The 20,237-nt window shown below is 33.0% G+C and overlaps 1 protein-coding gene across 10 annotated transcripts in view; it reads left to right on the top strand.

The window, feature by feature from the left end:
- Positions 1-20,237, top strand: part of SGT (UDP-Glycosyltransferase superfamily protein) — a 34,331-nt gene that overhangs the window by 12,925 nt on the left and 1,169 nt on the right. For 2 of the 10 annotated variants that reach the window (XM_068621559.1, XM_068621560.1), the window contains exons 4-13: positions 369-480; positions 2,147-2,317; positions 3,536-3,599; positions 3,746-3,803; positions 3,892-4,069; positions 8,902-9,032; positions 15,555-15,657; positions 15,742-15,818; positions 18,169-18,216; positions 18,290-18,439. In XM_068621559.1, the coding sequence (XP_068477660.1) occupies positions 369-480; positions 2,147-2,317; positions 3,536-3,599; positions 3,746-3,803; positions 3,892-4,069; positions 8,902-9,032; positions 15,555-15,657; positions 15,742-15,818; positions 18,169-18,216; positions 18,290-18,439 (1,092 nt within the window). Of the gene's footprint in view, positions 1-363; positions 500-2,146; positions 2,318-3,535; positions 3,600-3,745; positions 3,804-3,891; positions 4,070-8,901; positions 9,033-14,956; positions 15,133-15,554; positions 15,658-15,741; positions 15,819-18,149; positions 18,217-18,289; positions 18,440-20,237 lie in introns of all 10 variants that reach the window. The other 8 variants (XM_068621561.1, XM_090296268.1, XM_090296267.1 and 5 more) reach the window with 6 other exon arrangements.

The following is a 20,237-nucleotide window of genomic DNA, read 5'->3' as shown; positions in this document are numbered from 1 at the left end:
CTCCCTCTTCTTTTAAGATCTTAATAGGTGGCAAATGATTGTTTCATAGAGTCACTTTATTACTATTTATGGCTCAACCAAAAAAAAGCCAAGAGAAAGGAAATATTTCAAATACATAATCCATGTTTTGGCACTGCTCTTTCACTTGGCTCTGATGTATGTGGCTGGTATATTTATGCTGTATATTTTGTTCTTTTGTCTTCACATTTCTATTTACTAATTGGAATTTTCTATTTTCTGGTGAAAATATTATCATTGAATTCCTACCCGTATTAGTTTAATGAGGAAAATATATGAAGTGAATAATTTGTATTTATGTTATTTACATATTCAAATTGATTGCTTTTTAATTCTTTATTTAAGTGCAGGACTATGGCCACCGAGTTAGATTAGCAACCCATTCAAATTTTAAGGAGTTTGTTTTGACAGCTGGGTTGGAGTTTTATCCATTAGGTGGTGATCCAAAAGTTCTGGCTGGTTGTATGTACTCTATACCCATGTACTAATTTCTTCTTCTACTGACTGGCTGGGTGCATGATATTCTTAATTTCTTCCGTCCCACGTTCCTTTCTAATGTGGTTTTTTTTTTATTTGGCAATTTGATAGAAGAATTTTCAATGAAAATATATATTTTTTAGTTTAGAAATAATTAATACTCAAGTGGCTAGTCAAATCAATAAGTTTTTCTCTTAAACTAGTCATTTATCATTTTTGATAATCAAGTGATTGACAATAATTGGAAGTTATTCAATGCTGAAACACTTGACTCTTAAATCATTGACTTGTTAATGTGCTACTTTGTTATGTTGGTTTTGGTGTATTTTGATATACAAGCTTGTTTTGAATTTTTATTATTTTTTTGGCATGGATGTTGCATTTGTGCGAATGGGTGTGCCCTTTCAGGCCTGATTCAAGAATTGATTTTTGTTGTTGAATAACATGTTTTACACAAGTTAATATTTGTAGATGCTAGTTATTGTAAATTAGGGATTTGATTAATCCCCTTCGTATTTGTTAGAGATATAAGTTGATGATGTTAAAGATATGTTCTGATTACATTAGATAGGGAGATATGATATAAGTTGATTAGGAAATAACTTGCCAAATATTTCCCATTATTATGTAATGATTTTCTTCTTAGTATTGTATCCTTCATTATAAATAAGAATACTCATGTGTGTACCCAAGACACCGAATTCATATATTCCTTATTGGTTTCTCTCTTTTCAACATGTTATCAGAGGGATACGATCATTTGGGACTTGTTTCTGTTACTATCCTTTCAACAATATTTATGATTGCAACCTAATTATTCATGATAAATAGGTCTAAATATGATTTTAGTCCCTCAAATTTAGGATAACTTTTCAGGTCTCCCATATTCAAAATGATCCTTTTTAGTCCTTATAATTTGAAAAATGTCTATGATAGGAACCGAAGTAAAAGTAATAAAACAAAAGAAAGATATTGACGATACTACATTAAAAATACATCATGGTGTTAAGCTTTGGTACAAAATGAACAATAAAAGACAAACAAATAATAGAGATTATTGAACCCTTTTCTGAATAAGAACCACTTCTTTTCTCATCTCCACCAAATATTCCTTCTAACTAATTCCTTCATCCCCCTCTAGACCATACCTTTCCTCTATGTATAATTCTTTTCATCTCTCTTTTCACTAGTCACTTACCTTCTGTTTTTTATTTCACACCTGCTTACCACTTTTCTTCTTTATTTGTTTGCTCCTAACTGCCGGCCCAATAAGCCCAACAATGAACCCATCAGTTTGTTTTAGTCCTTCTATCCCAAATACCATAAAGATTTTCTTTATTTGACTAGAAATGAATATTTTAAAAGGAATTTGTCTACCTAAATTGTTGAAGATCCCACCTGCCTAGAGATATAGTTAAAATAAAGTATTTAAGTGAGTACAAACTTCATCTTGTTTATGTCGAAGATGTAGGGACAAAGGGACTAAAATGTTTCTTTTGTGGAAATTATAGGGAAATGATCAATATTGAACTTGAAGGACCAAAAACAAACTTGTACCAGATTTGAGGGACTAATAAATATTTAAGACTAATAAACTTCTCCCCTTTACAGCTATTTCTATATTTTTACTTTTGAATTCTTTCTGGAGCAGATATGGTTAAAAACAAGGGCTTTCTGCCATCGGGACCTTCCGAGATACCTATTCAGCGAAATCAAATGAAAGAAATCATTAATTCTCTGCTTCCTGCTTGTAAAGAACCTGATATTGATTCTGGTGTCCCCTTTAAAGCAGAAGCAATCATTGCCAATCCCCCTGCATATGGTATGCTTTCTTGTTAGTTACATGTGGGTAATATGGTTAACTGAATTTGTGCATCTATATTTTACCATCTAGTGAATATGATGAGTTTCTAAATTATGAAATAATGTTGGATTAGTGTTTTTGTTAGCATACATAAGCAAGCCTGAAAAAGTTAGTTTATGATCTGTGTGAACTATAAAGGTGGATGCTCATTTGGCACAATATCCCTAATGTCCTTTGCTAAGTTATCTAGCTCATGGAAGGGCTCTATGATCATAGATTTGGGAAATCAAATTCATCGTTGGGAAAACAATATCAAATTAGCCTCTAAGCTATAGATAGTTCATAATAAAGAGCAAACCCTTCTTTGTATTACTTAGTTATTTATTAACCTTTGGCTTAGGTTTATGAACTTTCCCTTAAGCTTAGTTGGACATACCATAGTTTTTTTTTTCTTTTCATTTTGTCTTCCCAAACTTGAAAGACAAATGTTGTGGTTTAGCATTTGATAAGCATCAACCTCGTATCAAGGTCTATGCTTGGATAAATAGGGGCAACACAGAGGATTACACTTGTGGGCTGTTGTCAGGAGTAGCTAATTTCCCAATGTCCCAGGAATAGACAACTAACAACATTTATAGTTAGTAAGAGGGTTGTTGATACCTAATTTATGGTTTTATAGAAAACCAAGGAAGGAAAAACCAAATGATATATTAATTCTGAAAAATCCTTAATACATTTTTTCATAATTGCTAGAAAACAATCTTCCAATCTAAATATATTGTCGGACCACATGATGTTTTTTTTTTCATTTTCTTTGTTGGTTGACTTTGGCCTGTCTTTGTTGGTTCCAGTAATGAATTGCCCCTTATATCGCATTGGTTCCTGTACCGCCTAGGATAGACTGTTAGTATCAGAATATCTTCTTAGCAGTATGTTTTAATATCTAGCAATTTCTAGCCATGGCTGCCATCAACCGTTCATCTCTGTTGAAATTAAGAATGCATTTCTTCATGTACATTACAAGAGAAGCTATACATGAAAGGAATACTAGCTTTTGTATGTTGTCATAATATTTTCCATTCGCTCTCAATTTTGGGTTACTCCTTTTGATAATGTTGTCTTTCTTTCTCCTTTCTTGCTACTTGATCCTTTGTTTCTGCTTGTCTAACTAAATTAGCAAATATTACTCTTTAATTAATATCTTGTACAATGCTATTAATATTGGTACATCTTTAGGGCATACCCATGTGGCAGAGGCACTTAACATTCCAATTCATATTTTTTTCACAATGCCATGGACGTAAGTTTCATCCTGTTTTCGTAATCTTTAGAATTTTGTTCTCTTCTATTGTTGTTTTAGTTCTTCAACTATTGGTTGTGTTTCTTTTAGTTTTCTTGGTGATTCAATTTTGCATTTTATGCGAGTACTTTCTCATTTCTTCCCAGGCCAACTACTGAATTTCCACATCCTCTGTCACGTGTAAAGCAACAGGCTGGTTACAGGGTGAATTTTTTCTTGATTGCTGTATCTTATAATCCCTCCTAATTTTAGGCTTCATGTTTATCTAAACATTGGTCATATTTATCTTCAGCTTTCATATCAAATAGTTGACTCTTTAATTTGGCTTGGAATACGGGACATGATTAATGATCTTAGGAAGAAAAAGTTGAAGCTACGACCAGTCACATATTTAAGTGGCTCACAAGGCTCTGAGACTGAGATTCCACATGCATATATATGGAGTCCACATCTTGTTCCTAAACCAAAAGGTGGATGCTCTAGATCCCACTCTTCACATTTTTTTTTCTATAGTATTGTTATATTAAGTCCCTTGATAGTTACAGTTTCTGCTCTGTGCATCTGTGTGTTTGTTGTTATGGTTTTCTTTCTGACTATTACAAGAAATGCTGAGAGAAAAGTTAGAGAGAAAGGAACACTTTGTATTTATTATATTCAGTTTGTACAAGTGATGAGCTTCTGTTTACATAAATTATCAGTTAGATTGAGTTTGAACCTTAGAAACTGAAATTGAGAAGGAGGCAGTCCTGGTAAAAAGATTAGTCCACTGGTCAACATCTGGAATATACAGAACTCCAATTTGCTAGGCCAGAACCTTTCGTGAAGAAAAAGATATAAAGTTGCACATGTCTAATTCATGCATCAAGGACCCCACTTGTGTGATTGATGCACTGCATTAATGTTATCACAGAATTAAGGGAGTGTAATGAGGTTTCATAATACCAGATTTATAATGTGTTTGCATGGGATAAATGTTAGTACCTCTAGGACGAGAGGTGACATTAGATGAGGAAGTCGAGAGGTTGGGTAAAGGGTCAGAATTGTTGTTAGATGTTGGTGAGGAATGAGTTGATGGGGACACTATAATGGATTTGAGGGAGATGGCATGAGATGGGGATGGAAGGGACATGGGGACTTAGAGAAGAATAAGGTGGAAACAGTTCAAGTGGAATCTAGTTTCTCTTGAAGTCTTTAGTGGTGTAAATAAGGATGAGAAAGAGTTTGTTGAAGGAAGAGAAAAGGAGAAGAATAAAGACAAGAAGCATGGGAAAGAAGAATAAAGAAAAAGAAATACAAATGAGATTCCAAGGAAGGCTAACGAGAGGAAGACTCCAAGCCTTGGAAGAGGAGATTAGAAGACATGTCTTTAGATGAACTTGAGAGAAGTTAGAACCTCATGTTTTGAATTTGACAGAGAGCTTGGACAAAATTCATGCACTCTTGAAGTTAAAGTGTCTTTTGGAGCTTCTAAACTACCACATGTCACTTTCAAGTGCACAAGAGGTAGTTTGACTCTTCCAATTGACCCTTTCATTTCAAGAGTCTTGTGTCCATTGGAGACTAGTTAGGTGCCTCACATCTGACTTCTCCAAGAGTCATCATTGCTTTTCCAAACGTAATCATTTCATCTCCCTAGATTCAAGGAACTAGCCATGTGCACTCCCCAATTTCAAGGGATTATCATGTGCTAATCAAGAATAGTGGAGTTAACTCTTGATTGGTAAAAATTAACTAATTTTTGTTGCCTTTCCATTCCTTGGACGAATTCCTACTTCTAAAAAGGAGTCTCCTCCATTTGTAAACACACCTTGAAGACTGAATGAAATTCTCCTTTGTAAGTTTACTTTGAAAGTTCTCTACTTTTATTTTGGTTCTTATCTTGAGAAGCTTTCTCAAGTGGTGAATCTTTTTGCACTTATGCTTCATTGAAGGTGGCATGTTCTTGTCCATTTGCAAGTTTCAATCCATTTTTTAATTTCTTTGCAAAATATCCTTGATCTACATGTTTTTCATGGGTTTTTGGTGGAAAACGAATTTAAATCACCATGGTTACATGCTTCCTCAAGCTTCTTTTTCTCCAACACTTTTGAGGTGATCAAGATCCTTCCAACCTTCTAAGGTTTACATCATTTAGTTTTGTATATTTCCTGAGAAGAAGATAAACATTTCCAACCTTTGAAGAAGGTGGAATAGCCAAAGAATGAATACTCATGAGATCTTAATTCAAGCTTATGTGAGTGGTGTGGACAAAGGTATGGAAAACAAGCACAAATGAAAAGCTTTCAAATGACTTAGTCCAAGAAACATCTAAGCTTAATGGCAGCTTAGGGAAGTTTGTTTGAGATATGCGATAAGAAAAAGAAATTGGTAACCCACCCTCTAGCTAATAAGGGGGGATAACCAAACACTTAAATACTCCACCAAGCATCCCACACTACTTGATGTGGGACTTGGGTACCCCATGACACCTAAGTTCCTACATCTTGACGAATTTCACTCTACAACACGCTACTCAGTGACACTTCACTCAACTCCCTTGTAGGTCAGAATCCTTCGTAGGTAGCTGTTTTATGAGACATCGACAACCAATTATGATGGCAATTGACAAGTACCTAAGCACTTGGGGAACCCAACCTCAAAAGTTAGCAATTAAGAGCGGGTGGGAACCAAACACTTAAATACTCCACTAAGCATCCCATACTACCCAATGTGGGATTTGCGTATCCTATAATACGCAATTTCCCCCTTAAGAACTGACGTCTCAACGAATTTCGATCTACAACACTTCACTGAACTACCTCGTTGGTGAGAACTTTTCACCGATCATAAACCTTTGAAGTCCTTTCCAAGACATCGTCAACCAGTTTTGATGCCAATTGACAAGTACCCAAGCACATGGAAAACCCACCCTATAAAAGCTCGCTATAAAATGAAGAGAGAAACACACTTAAATATTCCATTGAGCATCCCATACTACTCAATATGGGACTTATGGAACCCCATGATACCCAAGTTTAGTTTCTATCATAACATTGCCCCTAAGAGCCTACATCTCGACGAGTTTCACTCTACAACATTTCCTTTGGTGACACTTCACTCAATTCTCTTGGATAAAATCCTTCATCTATCAAAACCTTTTATCCCTTTCTAAGACATCAACAACTAGCTTTGATGCCAAGTGATAAGTATCCAAGCACTTGGGGGACTCACCCTCAAAAGCTAGTAATAATGGGGGGAGGAACCAAAGCTTAAATATTCCACTAAGCATCCCACACTATCAAAAAGCCATGATCCTAAAAGGAGAGAAGAAGAGACACTTGAAAAAGGAGAGAAAGTCCTAACTCAATAATATGACTATACTTACACTCAAGAATACCACTTTTGTGGAGCAGAGGAAAAATTACATGTAGGGTGCCTAATTGGTTGAGGTAATTAGTGAAAGTGAGAAATTCAACAACCTAGACAATTCAGACAACCTTAATGGTGGAGTTAAATTACGATTTATCCATTGATTTATTTGCTTAAAGATGGAAAGCACCTCCAATATATCTTTAAGCAAATACATAGATATAAAGCAAGAAATGGCCTTAATAGATGGCATTCAGCAAGAAAAGTTATTCGATGTATTTGCTTAAAGATGGAAAGCGCCTCCATATAAGTGACTACACATCAATTATGAAGTGAATTGTATGTTATCAAAGTGAAAATAAAGGGAACTTTATAACTTTAACCATGGAACTTCCATATGGTTAGTCATCTTATGGAACATTAGGTTAGAGCCAATGTGAAGAAATGCTTGGTTACCAGAATATAGTTTTACTTGCTAAACCTCACAAAAGTATAACTTTGATGAAGTTGCATAAACCAAGCAAAGCCATAGCTCGTTATTCTGCTCTAGCTCTAGATCGATTAACTACACTTTGTTTATGGCTTTTCCAAGAAATATTTTCTCCGTTCGATAAACAATACACTGTGGTTGAGTATCGAACATTAGTAATCTTGCCTAATTTGCATCACATTGTGTTTTGATTTCATTAGAAAAAGTTTTAGAAATACAAAACACTTAGAAATACAAAACACTTTGGATCGATTTTTCATTAATAAAATCCAACTACATCGACAATAGTTATCGATAAAGGTAGCAAAATATTTAGAACCATAAGGAGTAATAGTATGAGAAGGATCCCAAATATCAAAATGAACTAAAGAAAAAGGAGACAAAACTTGTTTGTTTAATCTATTAGAAAAGGGCTAGAAAATATGTTTCTCTAACTGACATTCTTAGAATTCAAAGTTGACATATGTTTGAACTTTGGTACCATCTTCTGCAAATTTGTCAACTTGGGATGTCCTAATTATGCGTGAATCATCATTAGAGAGATTTAAAATGCACATGATAGTGATAAAGAGGGATGGTAAAGGCTATGTGACTGACATATGATACCTGATATTAAATTTTGCAAGGTAATATTATTTTTAGTGAATGTGAAGATAATGTAATAGGATTTGGTCAATCTATTGACAAAAGTAAATTAAATGGGCAATTATGGACATAAAGAACAAAGTCAAGAGTAACAGATGGGAAGGGTTGGGTAGTACCACTGCGACAAGTTTGTGTTTTTGAACAATTGGTAGGCCAGTTGTTAGGCATTATTGCATGTGCCATCCTACACTGGTGGGAGTTGTGGAGTTGAGAAAGATGACATGCGTAAGGGTGCACGAATGGGTGGTTCATTTTGATGATTGTGTGATAGGATAGATCAACTTGACATGATCCTAACCTCATGCTTGTCAGAGCAAAGGTAGGTTGGCCAAAAACTCGTCGGAAAGTCTTTGGTGATGATGCCAGAATAGTGCTAGAGAGCATGGTAGAATAGTTTGCTAGAAAGAATTTCTTCTAAGATAGTGAGTCTATTGGGCCGACACTATTTTTAGAAAGGCTTTACATACCTTGCTAAATTATAAGAGATAAAGAAACATTGAATTGAACCCATGTGTTTTTTATATAGCAAAGGTGCTTTATTTATATTTGAGAAAACATAATCAATACACTAAGTAAAGTAGATATGGCATCTTCTAATAGTAAAGATATGATACGTGAATAATAAACATGTTAATAACACATACAATGTAGATATTCCTAATTTTAAAATATTTGCACCTTATTTCCATAATTTATCACAATAATTTATTTTCTGATTTATCATTCGTCTAATCAATAAAAGGATCTTAAAATATACACCTATACTATCTTTTGTTACTTGATTCTTGTTTAAAGAATCTAATTTTTTTCGCTTTACAGATTGGGGACCCAAAATTGATGTAGTAGGATTTTGCTTTCTTGATCTTGCGTCAAACTATGAACCACCCGAGTCCCTTGTAAAATGGCTTGGAGATGGTGACAATCCTATTTACATTGGATTTGGTAGCTTGGTGAGTCTTTTTTTCCTTTCATTATATAATTATCTTTTCACATATTTTTGAATGCTAAACGTAAATGTTGGAAGTATGCATCAACTCTTTAGCCTAGCAATTTTAAAGTGTATAATTGAATCTTTGTTGATGTGAAGGTCATTGCTCGAAAAGTAGTGTTTATAACTTCCATCTAGTAGTGATTATGTGAAGGTTCCAGAAGATATATCACACCAAAATATGAAATACAAATTATCACCAAATGTTATTATAAATGGAGTTGAATATTTGGTTAAATAAAGAATGATTGAATGGGTATTTAACTCTGTACTAGTAGTATATATATATCTTGACAATAAATCACTATATGCTTAATCTTCAATAAAGGAAGACTTTAACTATGTAAGGAAAAAAAAAAATTCTTTAATTGATAACAATCAAGGTTATCAGAATCTAGAGTCTATGAAGACTCATGGGAGGTTTAAACTCGAATCTTAGACTCATATGAGTTTATTTTATATAAAAATTCAATAAAAAAAACATAACTATTCAGGATACAAATTCCACAATATTGAAATAAGTAAGTTCATATAATACACCAACAAAATGTTAGTTCTCAAAGTGATAACATAATAATTAAATAACTAAAACAACACAAATGTTCTCAAGTTTATAAGTATCATTCATCTAATCCTCTAATGAAATCGTCCCTAAGATCATGATCACCATCTTCAAATTCTTCTTCCTCATTCTTCAGTTATCCATTCATCATCAGACTCAATGTCATCAAATGTGAGAGCAACAATTTTTCTAATTTGTTTGTATTTCAACTTCCAAGTTATTCATCACTTAAACCAAGTCATTAATCTTTTTCGGATGCAAACAATTTCTTCTTTTTGTATGAACCTATATTTAAATATGAAACTTAAGTAAATATATAAATCAAATCAAGAAAATTAAAAACCTTAAATAACTTCCTGAAATTGAATTACCATTTCAAATGAGCTCCACTTATTCTCACTTGAAAAACTACAAGTCAAACTCACAACTCGAACAACAAAATTCTTTAATTCTAGTGTTCCATCCCCAAACATTTCCCACTATTATCATCATCATTTCTAAAAGTTGGTTCGTAGTGCAAGTGGGGGTTTAGGTAATAGGCAATTGCATGCAAGGGCCTTTGAAGCTGATTATCCCATTTATGATCAATGATTTTCTAAATAGGTTCATAACTAGAAATAATTACATAAACTAGTACTTAAATTTAGAATGAAAAAAGTTTAGAAATGTTACCTTTTTTTTGATATTATTAAAGTTGCATTTAATCTTCTCTTTTGTGCTATCCATCTCCTCATATGAGTCCCATTGCGGGTTTTGCATCCGAATCCACCAACCGAAGGACCACCATAAGAGGGGCAACAACTTTTAAGCATGCACTTACATTCTTCCAAAGCCAACTATCTAACACCATTTACATTTTCATCAAGTCTATTTGTAGTAATAAAATCTTTTGTAATTATCAAATCCTTCAAAAAAGGAAAAAAATATGTTGATCGACGCCTCATAGCTATCGCTACACTACCGGTGCGAATAGTTTCTTTTAACATTTCAAATTCGTTATTTTGAAAACCTCCCAGATTGGTGATTCTAGATAAATGTTGCGGATTGAGAATTCCGAAAATGTGTTCCGAAATGACCAATCTAGAAACATGTTCCAACTTTTGGGAAAATCATAACACTTCCCCAAGCATCCATGACTTCATCTCACTCCTCTCTTGGATTGAATGACATTTTACACTTTGCTTTCACAATATTTTTAATGTGAAAGTGACAAGATTCAAAGTTTATCGAAACAAAATCTTTATTACATTCATTTGAACAATATTTCTATCACTGACTAAGACCCTAGGGGGGAATCAACTCTAAAAAACAACCATTTATGTGTTTCAAGGGCCCACACAAAGTTCTTTTCACTTTCAGATGCCAATAAGAGAAATGCAATGAAAAAGGTCATCCTAATGGAGGTTACAACAACAATTTAAAGTAAGGGCATCCTATACCTGTTAGTTTTGTGAGTACTATCCATCATGAACACTTTCTTAAAGGAATTCACCAGTTTCACTACATCAAAGTGTGTCCAAAATATATGTCAAATTTGTACGCTCATTCAAATTAATTTTTTTCTTTGGTAAGATTAGTCATGACCAAGGATAGATGCATCCCATGTGATTGTGACATGTAGTCATTTTAAATAACAAAATTCTCATATTTTGTAGAGAAATAAGGAGGTATAGGATATGACTCAACATAATCAATTATGCTAAGGCACATAATCATGACTATGTGAGACACATAATTATAATTTATTATGTGCCTTGACATAATCATGATTATGTGAGGCACACATAATTGATTGTGCTTGCAAGCATAATCTTTTATGTTAGACCATTACATGTCAAAGCCATCAATCATATATATTATATGATGAAGAAAAGAATACATGACTCCTAAACATTAGCGAACACAATTGCAATTTAAAGGCTTCACATGTTGGGTAGATGGCAAAAAAGTTGTTACTTGGTGAACCCCCACACAAAGTGTGCCTTATGAAAATATGCACTAAACGGAACGAACTGTGCAAAGCAATATGTTAAGACCTTCCTCCAAAAGGCCTAGCTGTTAGCATGTTTACATAATCAAATAGAGAAAGTTAAGCTAAATGTACAACACAAAGCTTTAGAAAGATAGGACACTCACCAAATGGACAACATTAGGAAAACCATGGCAAGGAGGTTTTTAAAGGTAGGAGGCGAACAACATTAGGAAAACCATGGCAAGGAGGTTTTTAATGGTAGGAGGCGAAGAAGGTTTCATGAGTTTGTTAATGACAATGTGAAGTTGCAACTTTTGGTTTGACATAATTTTGGTACTGTGTTGTAAGTGCAAGGCATTGGGAGGTGTTTAACCAAGTATGCACTCATAAAGCACCAAGTCACATGATTTTGGACAATTCCATGCACCTTAATCTCAAGGGACATTTTCCTCTCGCCTTTAAGGTGCATGGAATTGTCCAAAATCATTGTCTTGAATTAGCCATCACAAACACCACATCATTCATGGTCTTTTGCTATAAACGATTTTTTTATTGATGTGGACCTAAATAATTATAAAATTAATTAACACATCATACTAGCTTCTAAAAAATAGTTATAAAATCAATTTTATAAAATAACATTCGAGTTATGCTTACTACTGGATGAACTAGAAGTTAAACTCAATACTCTAATTGCAAATCTTTGTATTTCTGGATGTTCATCACCATACGATTCCCACCATTATGATGGAGTTTTGGTTTTGAATGCACATTGATCAATGATTTCCCAAAAGGGGAGTGTAGCTAAGTAAGATAAAAATAAATAAATTAATCTCTAATCAAGTTTATTATTCTAAAAAAATAAATTAGAAAATCAAATATAAGTGAAAGGTAATTAGTTATTATATTACCTTTTACTAACTCCATCAAAAAAACTTTGTTTATTCCCTTTAGCAATATCCATTTCTTCATAAATAAATCCCATTCTCATTTGAATCCACCATGTACAACACCTTAATTAGGGGAAAACACGCGTCATGCAATTCGAAATATTTTTCAAATATCAAATTTTCCACAAACCCATCACTAGTCTTTACAAATTGACTAGATTGCCACTCCTTGGATGCGAACATCCAATAAGTGATCCTTTATTTTTATTCAAGCATCCCTAAGTCAAATAACAAGTGGCAAAATGAGTATTGACCGGTCTTATCAAATCTACCCGTCTAGTATATTTGTGCGATAAAGAAATAAGCCCAATTCTTGAATAGATTTAAATTGTAATTTTCTTACCATTGGCTGTTGTGTCACGACGGAGTGGTATTTTCTTGTCAAAATCTTGCAACATTAAATTCTTCAATTTCTTTGTAATTTGCTGCATTATCGATTACAATTTCGATGACATTATCTTCCCCAACCTCCTCAACTCCATCATCCAATTTCTTTTTTAGTTTTCTTGCATATGTCAGAAACGTCAGGAGACTTCAAAACGTCATTCTCCTTTGGACTATTTACCAGAAAATTATGTACAGTCCTTCTACTCCTATCAATTTATCCATTTGTCGTTATTGCGCACCAATTTTTCTTCAAAAATAGTTTATGTTCTTCCAAGATTAGATTGGTCTTTCAACTTGTTGCTTCAAATATTTCACCCTAATTTCATGGTATGATGATGGCTAAAATCCGATATCATGTTTGACAACCAACTCAAGCATCCTCCTAAACTCTCCACTCTTTCTTATATTAAACGGAATAATATTGTTGCAAGAAAAAAAGAAAAACAATTTCTTGGCATGCATCCTCCCTCCCATGTTTCTTGAAAATAACATTGATAGTAGTTTGAGTGCCCCTTATCTTGAAAATACTTGATGACTCTTAACTCTCTTCTTGACTTAGTCTTTTTCTAGCCTTTTTTGAATCACCCATACTACTATCCCATAAGCCTTCTCTAGATATTGAACTTGTAATCAAATTTTGTTGCAACACAAAAACCACATCTAACATTAGTTTTTTAACATCTTCAGGAATTGTTATACATGCTCCAACATCCTTTGAAATCCCTGCTAGATGATGCTTTAATCAATAAATCCCACTTTTTAATACTTTCTCACAATATTTATATTTCACATTTTCTGCTTTCCTATCAATAGAAAAACAATGACTAAATGCAGGATGCTCTAATTCCAGTTCCTCTTCTAAGACTCTCACCTAAACCACTTGATGCCATTTTTATCCCTTTTAAATCTAAGCAAAATTGAGCATCGAGCATAAGAACATTCAAAGGAATAGATTGGCAAGCACGATAGCAAAAGGAGCAAAGTGATGAGCAAAACAAAAAGAAGCAAGAAGGATAATAAAAGAGGTGAGAGTTGGGGATTGGGAAGGCTGGGAGCGATGGTTGTGACTCGTGAAACTCCACATGTGCCTCGTGGGTTCCAATTTGCGATGAAAAAAGGTAATGAGTATTGGGCCTTATCATCGGTTGGGTCGGTTGTTTTTAATTAGTAATGGGCTGTCAAACCCTAGCATCAGAAGACAAGAAGGATCGACAAGACCCATGATCCCCGATTAAGCGAGCAACATCGCATACTTGCTATGATCCGTCTTGCTTGCGATCCACCTTTGTTCCTCCTCCATACTTGCATGAGTTTGCGATTTTACTATCGATTTTAAGAGCATTGCATTTACTTGATGCATTGTTAATGCATTACTACAATTTTGTTGCATACATTCATTATGCATTGTATTAAAAGAGAAATCATAGTCCATTTCAACATTTGGGAACATGTTAACTTTGTCTAATATACTCGTGTCAAAGTCTTCATCCATACTAAATTTGACAAAATCAAATGTTAAGTGTGAAGAAATATAAAATAGAACTAAATATTTTTATGTCCGAACATGTAGTCTGGAAGTAAAAAAAAGGTACTCTGGTATACAATATCTGTTTTCCAGAATGTCCAATTCAGAATACATATTTTTGACTTTAGGAATACGTGTTCCAGAACATAAAAAATGGGTTTTCAAATACACTTTCTGGATTACGTACTTACATTTTGATTTACCAATCTGGAATGCATTCTGAATGTTCTGGATTAGGCGTACTTGCTCCGGAAAGGTTGTTCTGAAAAGTTTCCAGAATAGTCATTCTAGAACACTACTTTCACTACTCTGAAATGTTCTACTTGGAAATAAAAATTCACGTTTTGGAAACACCAATCCGCAGACAGAGTATCTTTTCCTTCAATAGGAAACCTCTATTTCAGAATTGATGATCCGGAAACATGTGGAACAGCCATTAAAATAAATGAAAACTCCATTTATCATACTCATTCTTACCTTTTCCACCCAGTGGAGTCTATCCAACTTCAAATCGCTTCCAACACCAGCCACCACAGAAGAAAACATAAGGAAGGAGGATCCAACATTCAAATAAAACACCAAGGGTAGAACGGACATTTTTTTAAAAGTTGTGGGGGTGCTGGTAGCAATTAAGTGGGTGCAGGAAACAAAGCCATTAACTATTCAGTAAGAGTCTTCCTTTTTTGTTTTCTAATCTAACTTCTTTTAGCTTCGTGTTTTTTGGCGTAAGTTTCTCGTTTAATAGTTTTACTGTGAGGATATCTTAACCTCGTTTCTATGTTTTGTTTTGTTATAATTTTATATCATTAAAGATTGTAACATTAAATAGGGAAAGTTAAAAATCTTGTATGGCTATTAGTATTGAGGAATTCTTAATGATTGTATCCTTGTGTAATTAATTGTGATTATAGTTAAAGCCGAATTTGTGGTGGATGAACTCACAATTCAAAATTCTGTTACATCTTTCATTATTTTCTTGTGGAGGATATCTTATCCCCATTTTTATCCTTCTCCTTATCAATTTTTTTTTTCTAAAAAAATCAATAATTATTTTAATCTGATTTCTACTCTCTCATTTCCTATAACAGCCTGTTCAAGAACCAAAAAAGATGACACAAGTAATTGTAGATGCATTGGAGTCCACTGGACAGAGAGGCATAATCAATAAAGGATGGGGAGGTCTTGGGAATTGTAAGAATATTTCTAGTTTTTGTTTTTTTGTTGGAATAGTTTGATAGTTTTATGTTTTTTTCAACAACATATTTTTCTTTCCAGTGGCAGAACCAAAGGACTCAATATACTTATTGGATAATTGCCCTCATGATTGGCTTTTCTTGCATTGCAAGGCAGTGGTAAGACTATCTAGTTATTCTTAGAGGGTGTTTGGTACCAGGGAAATTTTTTGATACTCGAAAATTATTATTCCCATGAACCCTGTGAATTATGATTCTTAGGGATGACTAAATTTTGTTGGGTTGGTTGGAAATATTTTTAGGAATATTTATATGATTTTTTTGAAGATCAGAGAGTAATATGCTATCTTTACTAAAATCCTTAATTTGTTGTGCATTAAATTATTGAAATAGAGTTATATGATTTTTTTTTTTTTCTGTAATACTTTTATTTTAATTTACCATTGTTTGATTCCCACCCCACATGAGAATGCGGTTTGCAGGAAAACTGGCTAAACCATTCTTAAGAATCTTATCTTTTAAAAGGTAAGTTAAGCACGATAAACATACTTTTCAAACTTTAAATTCTCGAAAAACTAAATATTTCCTAGTAGTAAAAGTCACATTGAATTATTAGAATAAAAGGTCATAGTTCTACTGAAATTTTAAACTGTTGTTTGGATTGAGGGGAGAGTAGAAAAGAAAAGAAAAAAAGTGAGATTGTTTGAACTGAGAGAAAATAAGTGAAAAATTTGTAGCAGAGTTGATTGATGTGATAGAATAGATGTAGTTGTATATGCTTTTGTTTGGAAAATAATTTTAATAAAAATTAAATGGAAAGAATAACTTTCTAGAAAGTGTAAATTAAAGTAAAAATTAATTTTAATTTTTAAATTAAAATAAAAATTATTATAAACTTTAGTAAGCAAAAAAAAAAATCAGAATAAAAATATATTAAAATAACTTACAAGAATTTAAACTAATTTATTTTATTTTAATATTTAGTTTTTCTAATATAAAACACATATTACCATAATTTAAATTAATTTTGATTTTATTTTATTAATCATATAATATTTTCGTTTTAATTTTTCATTTTATTATAATATAATAAATATATTTATAAATATTTAAATATTTTTTTTATTTTATATTTTAACTTGGATTTAAAGAATGAGCTAGACAATCAAGTGCTGTAATATTCTTAGTCGATCCATCAATTAATATGGAATTAACCACTTCATAACATATGACCTTCCTTTCCCTCAATCATATATGACCTTTTTCACCTTTTCTATAGTTGAACCCCACATTCCGTACAATAGATTAAGAGAAGAAACTTTCATATTGGTTCTTCTAGGAACATCTACATAATCCACCTTATCCCACCAATTATTATCTAATAAAGTATCCTTTCCAAATTTTGTGTTTCCAACGTCATCTTCCTTGTAAGAAGACCATTGATCACTAATCACCATCTTTTGGAATCCTTTCTTCAATTGCTTAAATCTTTTGAGCATTACAATAGTGGAGGAAAATCTTGTTGGATCAAGGAAAGCAATTCAATGAATTGAAAATGGACAATCTCATTGTGTGACTCAAGATGAAAATTTTAATAAATGTTACATCTTCCACAGTTTAGGTAATCCAAGGATAGACTTGGTAAACAACACATAGATAGAAATTCAGTTTCAATCATTAAAACTACTGCTTTACTAACAATTGCATTATTTGTTACTATTAAGAAGTGGACTTTAAGCCAAGTCAACTTTATAAAACTGGCTTATAAGGTGAGGTTTGTACCCACTTATATACCATGAAATGTTCTTATCTCTAGTCGATGTAGGATCTTCAACACATACCCTCACATCGAGACCTGACCACTCGTGTTGTGACTATATATTTATGGGTGATTCGAAAGCGGCCCAATAGCGGGTGGACTGATAAGCTCAACAAAGACTCTAAATAAACTCTTACCATAATAAGAAGTGGACTTTAACCCTAACTCAACCTTATAAAACCGACTTATAAGGTGAGGTTTGCACCCATTTATATACTATAAAATGTCTTTATCTCTAGTCGAAATGAGATCTCCAATAGTTATTATTTGCACATCATTTGATTGCCCAATCTCCATAATTACCTCTTGTCATATGCTTGGCTATGAAATCTTTGTTTAGGTTCTTGTTGATGGGTTTAGTTTGGTCCCACATCTTGTTTTTGTTTATTCTTTTTGATAATATATTGCGAATGTTGCAGATGATTGATACTGACTGTGGTGCTAACCTAGCTATGATTGCAGTTAGTACAATTACACTCTAGCATTCTTGCTTTTGATTAAAGATAGGACATGCTGAATGATTCTTAACTTGAGTAATTCATTGAATTCCAAAATTTGGGAGAATGTTACTGATTTTAGGGCTGCATGTATGTAGAGGGTCAGGTTACATCAGTATATTTATCAATAAAATCTTGTGTGAATTATCTATTTGCAAATTATTATTCTTGTAGTTTTACCCATTTTTTGCAGGTTCATCACGGGGGTGCTGGAACAACAGCTGCAGGGCTTAAAGCTGCTGTAAGAAATTAGTTGCTTTGTAATATTATCATGTCTTCTGATAATGTTTTTTATATGGGTATTTTTTTGGTAGTGCCCAACAACGATAGTTCCTTTTTTTGGTGATCAACCATTTTGGGGTGATAGAGTACATGCCAGAGGAGTTGGTCCTCCACCTATCCCAGTTGATGAGTTTTCGCTTCCCAAGTTGGTTGGTGCAATAAAATTTATGCTAGATCCTAAGGTAAATATAAGTTTCATGACATAACAAAAATATATGCACAAATATTTACTCTTGTAAGTTTTCTACACAAGTTATAAAAGTAAATATTGATGCTAAACTCAACAAGCAATATGAAAGTATAGTTTATGTATAATATATGAAATGTTCTCCTAATGTCTACCGTGAGAAATACTCAAAATTGATATCTCGATTAACTTTTGGACCTCTAAAACAAGTTTAAAATGGTATTTATATTGTTGAACTGTATGCTTTTTAGTAAATACAAAATAGTATACAACTTTAGAGATTTTTGGAGATTAGTGTAGATTATGTTCTGTTTTTATTTCCTATAATGCTTGTGTATAAGGATTGCTATATTTAGGAAAGCTTGTTGTATTATAGAATATCTAATTCCTACATTTAGGATAACTTTTTCCTATTTTTCTTGTTACTTGTACCTCAATACATGTACCATTTCGGGCTTTGTATCAAGCCAATCATATCCAGATATTCAGCTGTGCTCTGTTTCAAGTTGGTAAATGAATCATATTCATTTGATTAGATAAAGTTTGAAACTCCTTGTAGTCTCACCATCTAGTCCCTGTGTTTTTGGCACCACCAGTCTCGTCTGTGTTACTTAGATCTTGTTAAATATTTTACTCATGCAATAAATGTTTCATAGTTCCCCCACTCTTCAAAAGAAGGGCTATTGTGGCTAATGTGTTTCTCCATTGCTTTCGCATGTGTTTCTCCTTTCTTCTATGTTGTGGGTTGGTTTTTTAAGTTGTCTTCCAGTCAAGCCACCCAATCCTTGTCCTCTTTTACTTATTCTTAGAAAGTGAACTTTAAATTTAATTTAACCTCATAAAATCGACTTACATCTAATGTAAGGTTTGCACTCACTTATATATTATAATTTAGCCATATTTCTAGTCAATGTAGAATCTCTAACACTTAATAACTCCATTTGCGTTTTGTACCAAATGATGTGCACCTTACAAAAAGTTTAGGTAACTAGTGTTCTGCTCTAGCCTTTTGTACTAATTTTCACCCCACTTGAGTCTGCATATGATTTTCCCATTGTTGTTTGTAAAACTATGTATTTTATTTTTGATCCCTCTTTCAATCTATAACTTCCCTAGTTATCATCATTTGCCTCCCTCATCCAATGTTTTTTCACTATTCCTATATCTCCATTGGAAGTACTTTTTGACTGATGTTGGTGACTATTAAAATCTAGGGAGGATAGAAACATTAAGTTGAAACTATATGTTTCTAAGGCAACACATGTGCTTTATTTATATTCAGAAAAAAAAAATTAATACAAGAAATAATGACAAATATATCACATATGGGAAGAGATAAAAAAGTTCCTATTAATACATGTAATCTAGATTTTCCTGATATTGTAGGATCAACTTTTTATTTCTATAACTATAGCAATTTTTCTGGATATATAGGATTAGCTTCTTTTTTCTATAATTATAACACTCCTCAAGCTGGAGCATATAGATCGTATGTACTCAACATTTTGCAAATATAGTCAATCATTGGTCTTCTAAGAGACTTGGTTAATATATCAACCAATTGTTCACTAGAGTTGACAAATCTAGTGGTGATGTCTCCAAATTCCAGTTTTTCTTTTATGAAATGACAATCCACCTCAGTATATTGAGTCCTCTCACGAAAGACAGAATTAAAGGCAATATGTAGTGTTGCCTGGGTGTTTCACAAGGTGCATTTGGGAGTCATTAGAATGAACATTTTTATGGTATGGAGCAAAATCAAATAAATTGACGTCAACATATACAAAATACCT

The sequence above is a fragment of the Phaseolus vulgaris genome, chromosome 10 (assembly GCF_051622355.1).
Source record: "Phaseolus vulgaris cultivar YP4 chromosome 10, ASM5162235v1, whole genome shotgun sequence".
NCBI classification, from domain to species: domain Eukaryota; kingdom Viridiplantae; phylum Streptophyta; class Magnoliopsida; order Fabales; family Fabaceae; genus Phaseolus; species Phaseolus vulgaris.
The sequence above is the reverse complement of the archived record's forward strand: the minus strand, read 5'-3'. Positions and strand labels throughout refer to the sequence as shown.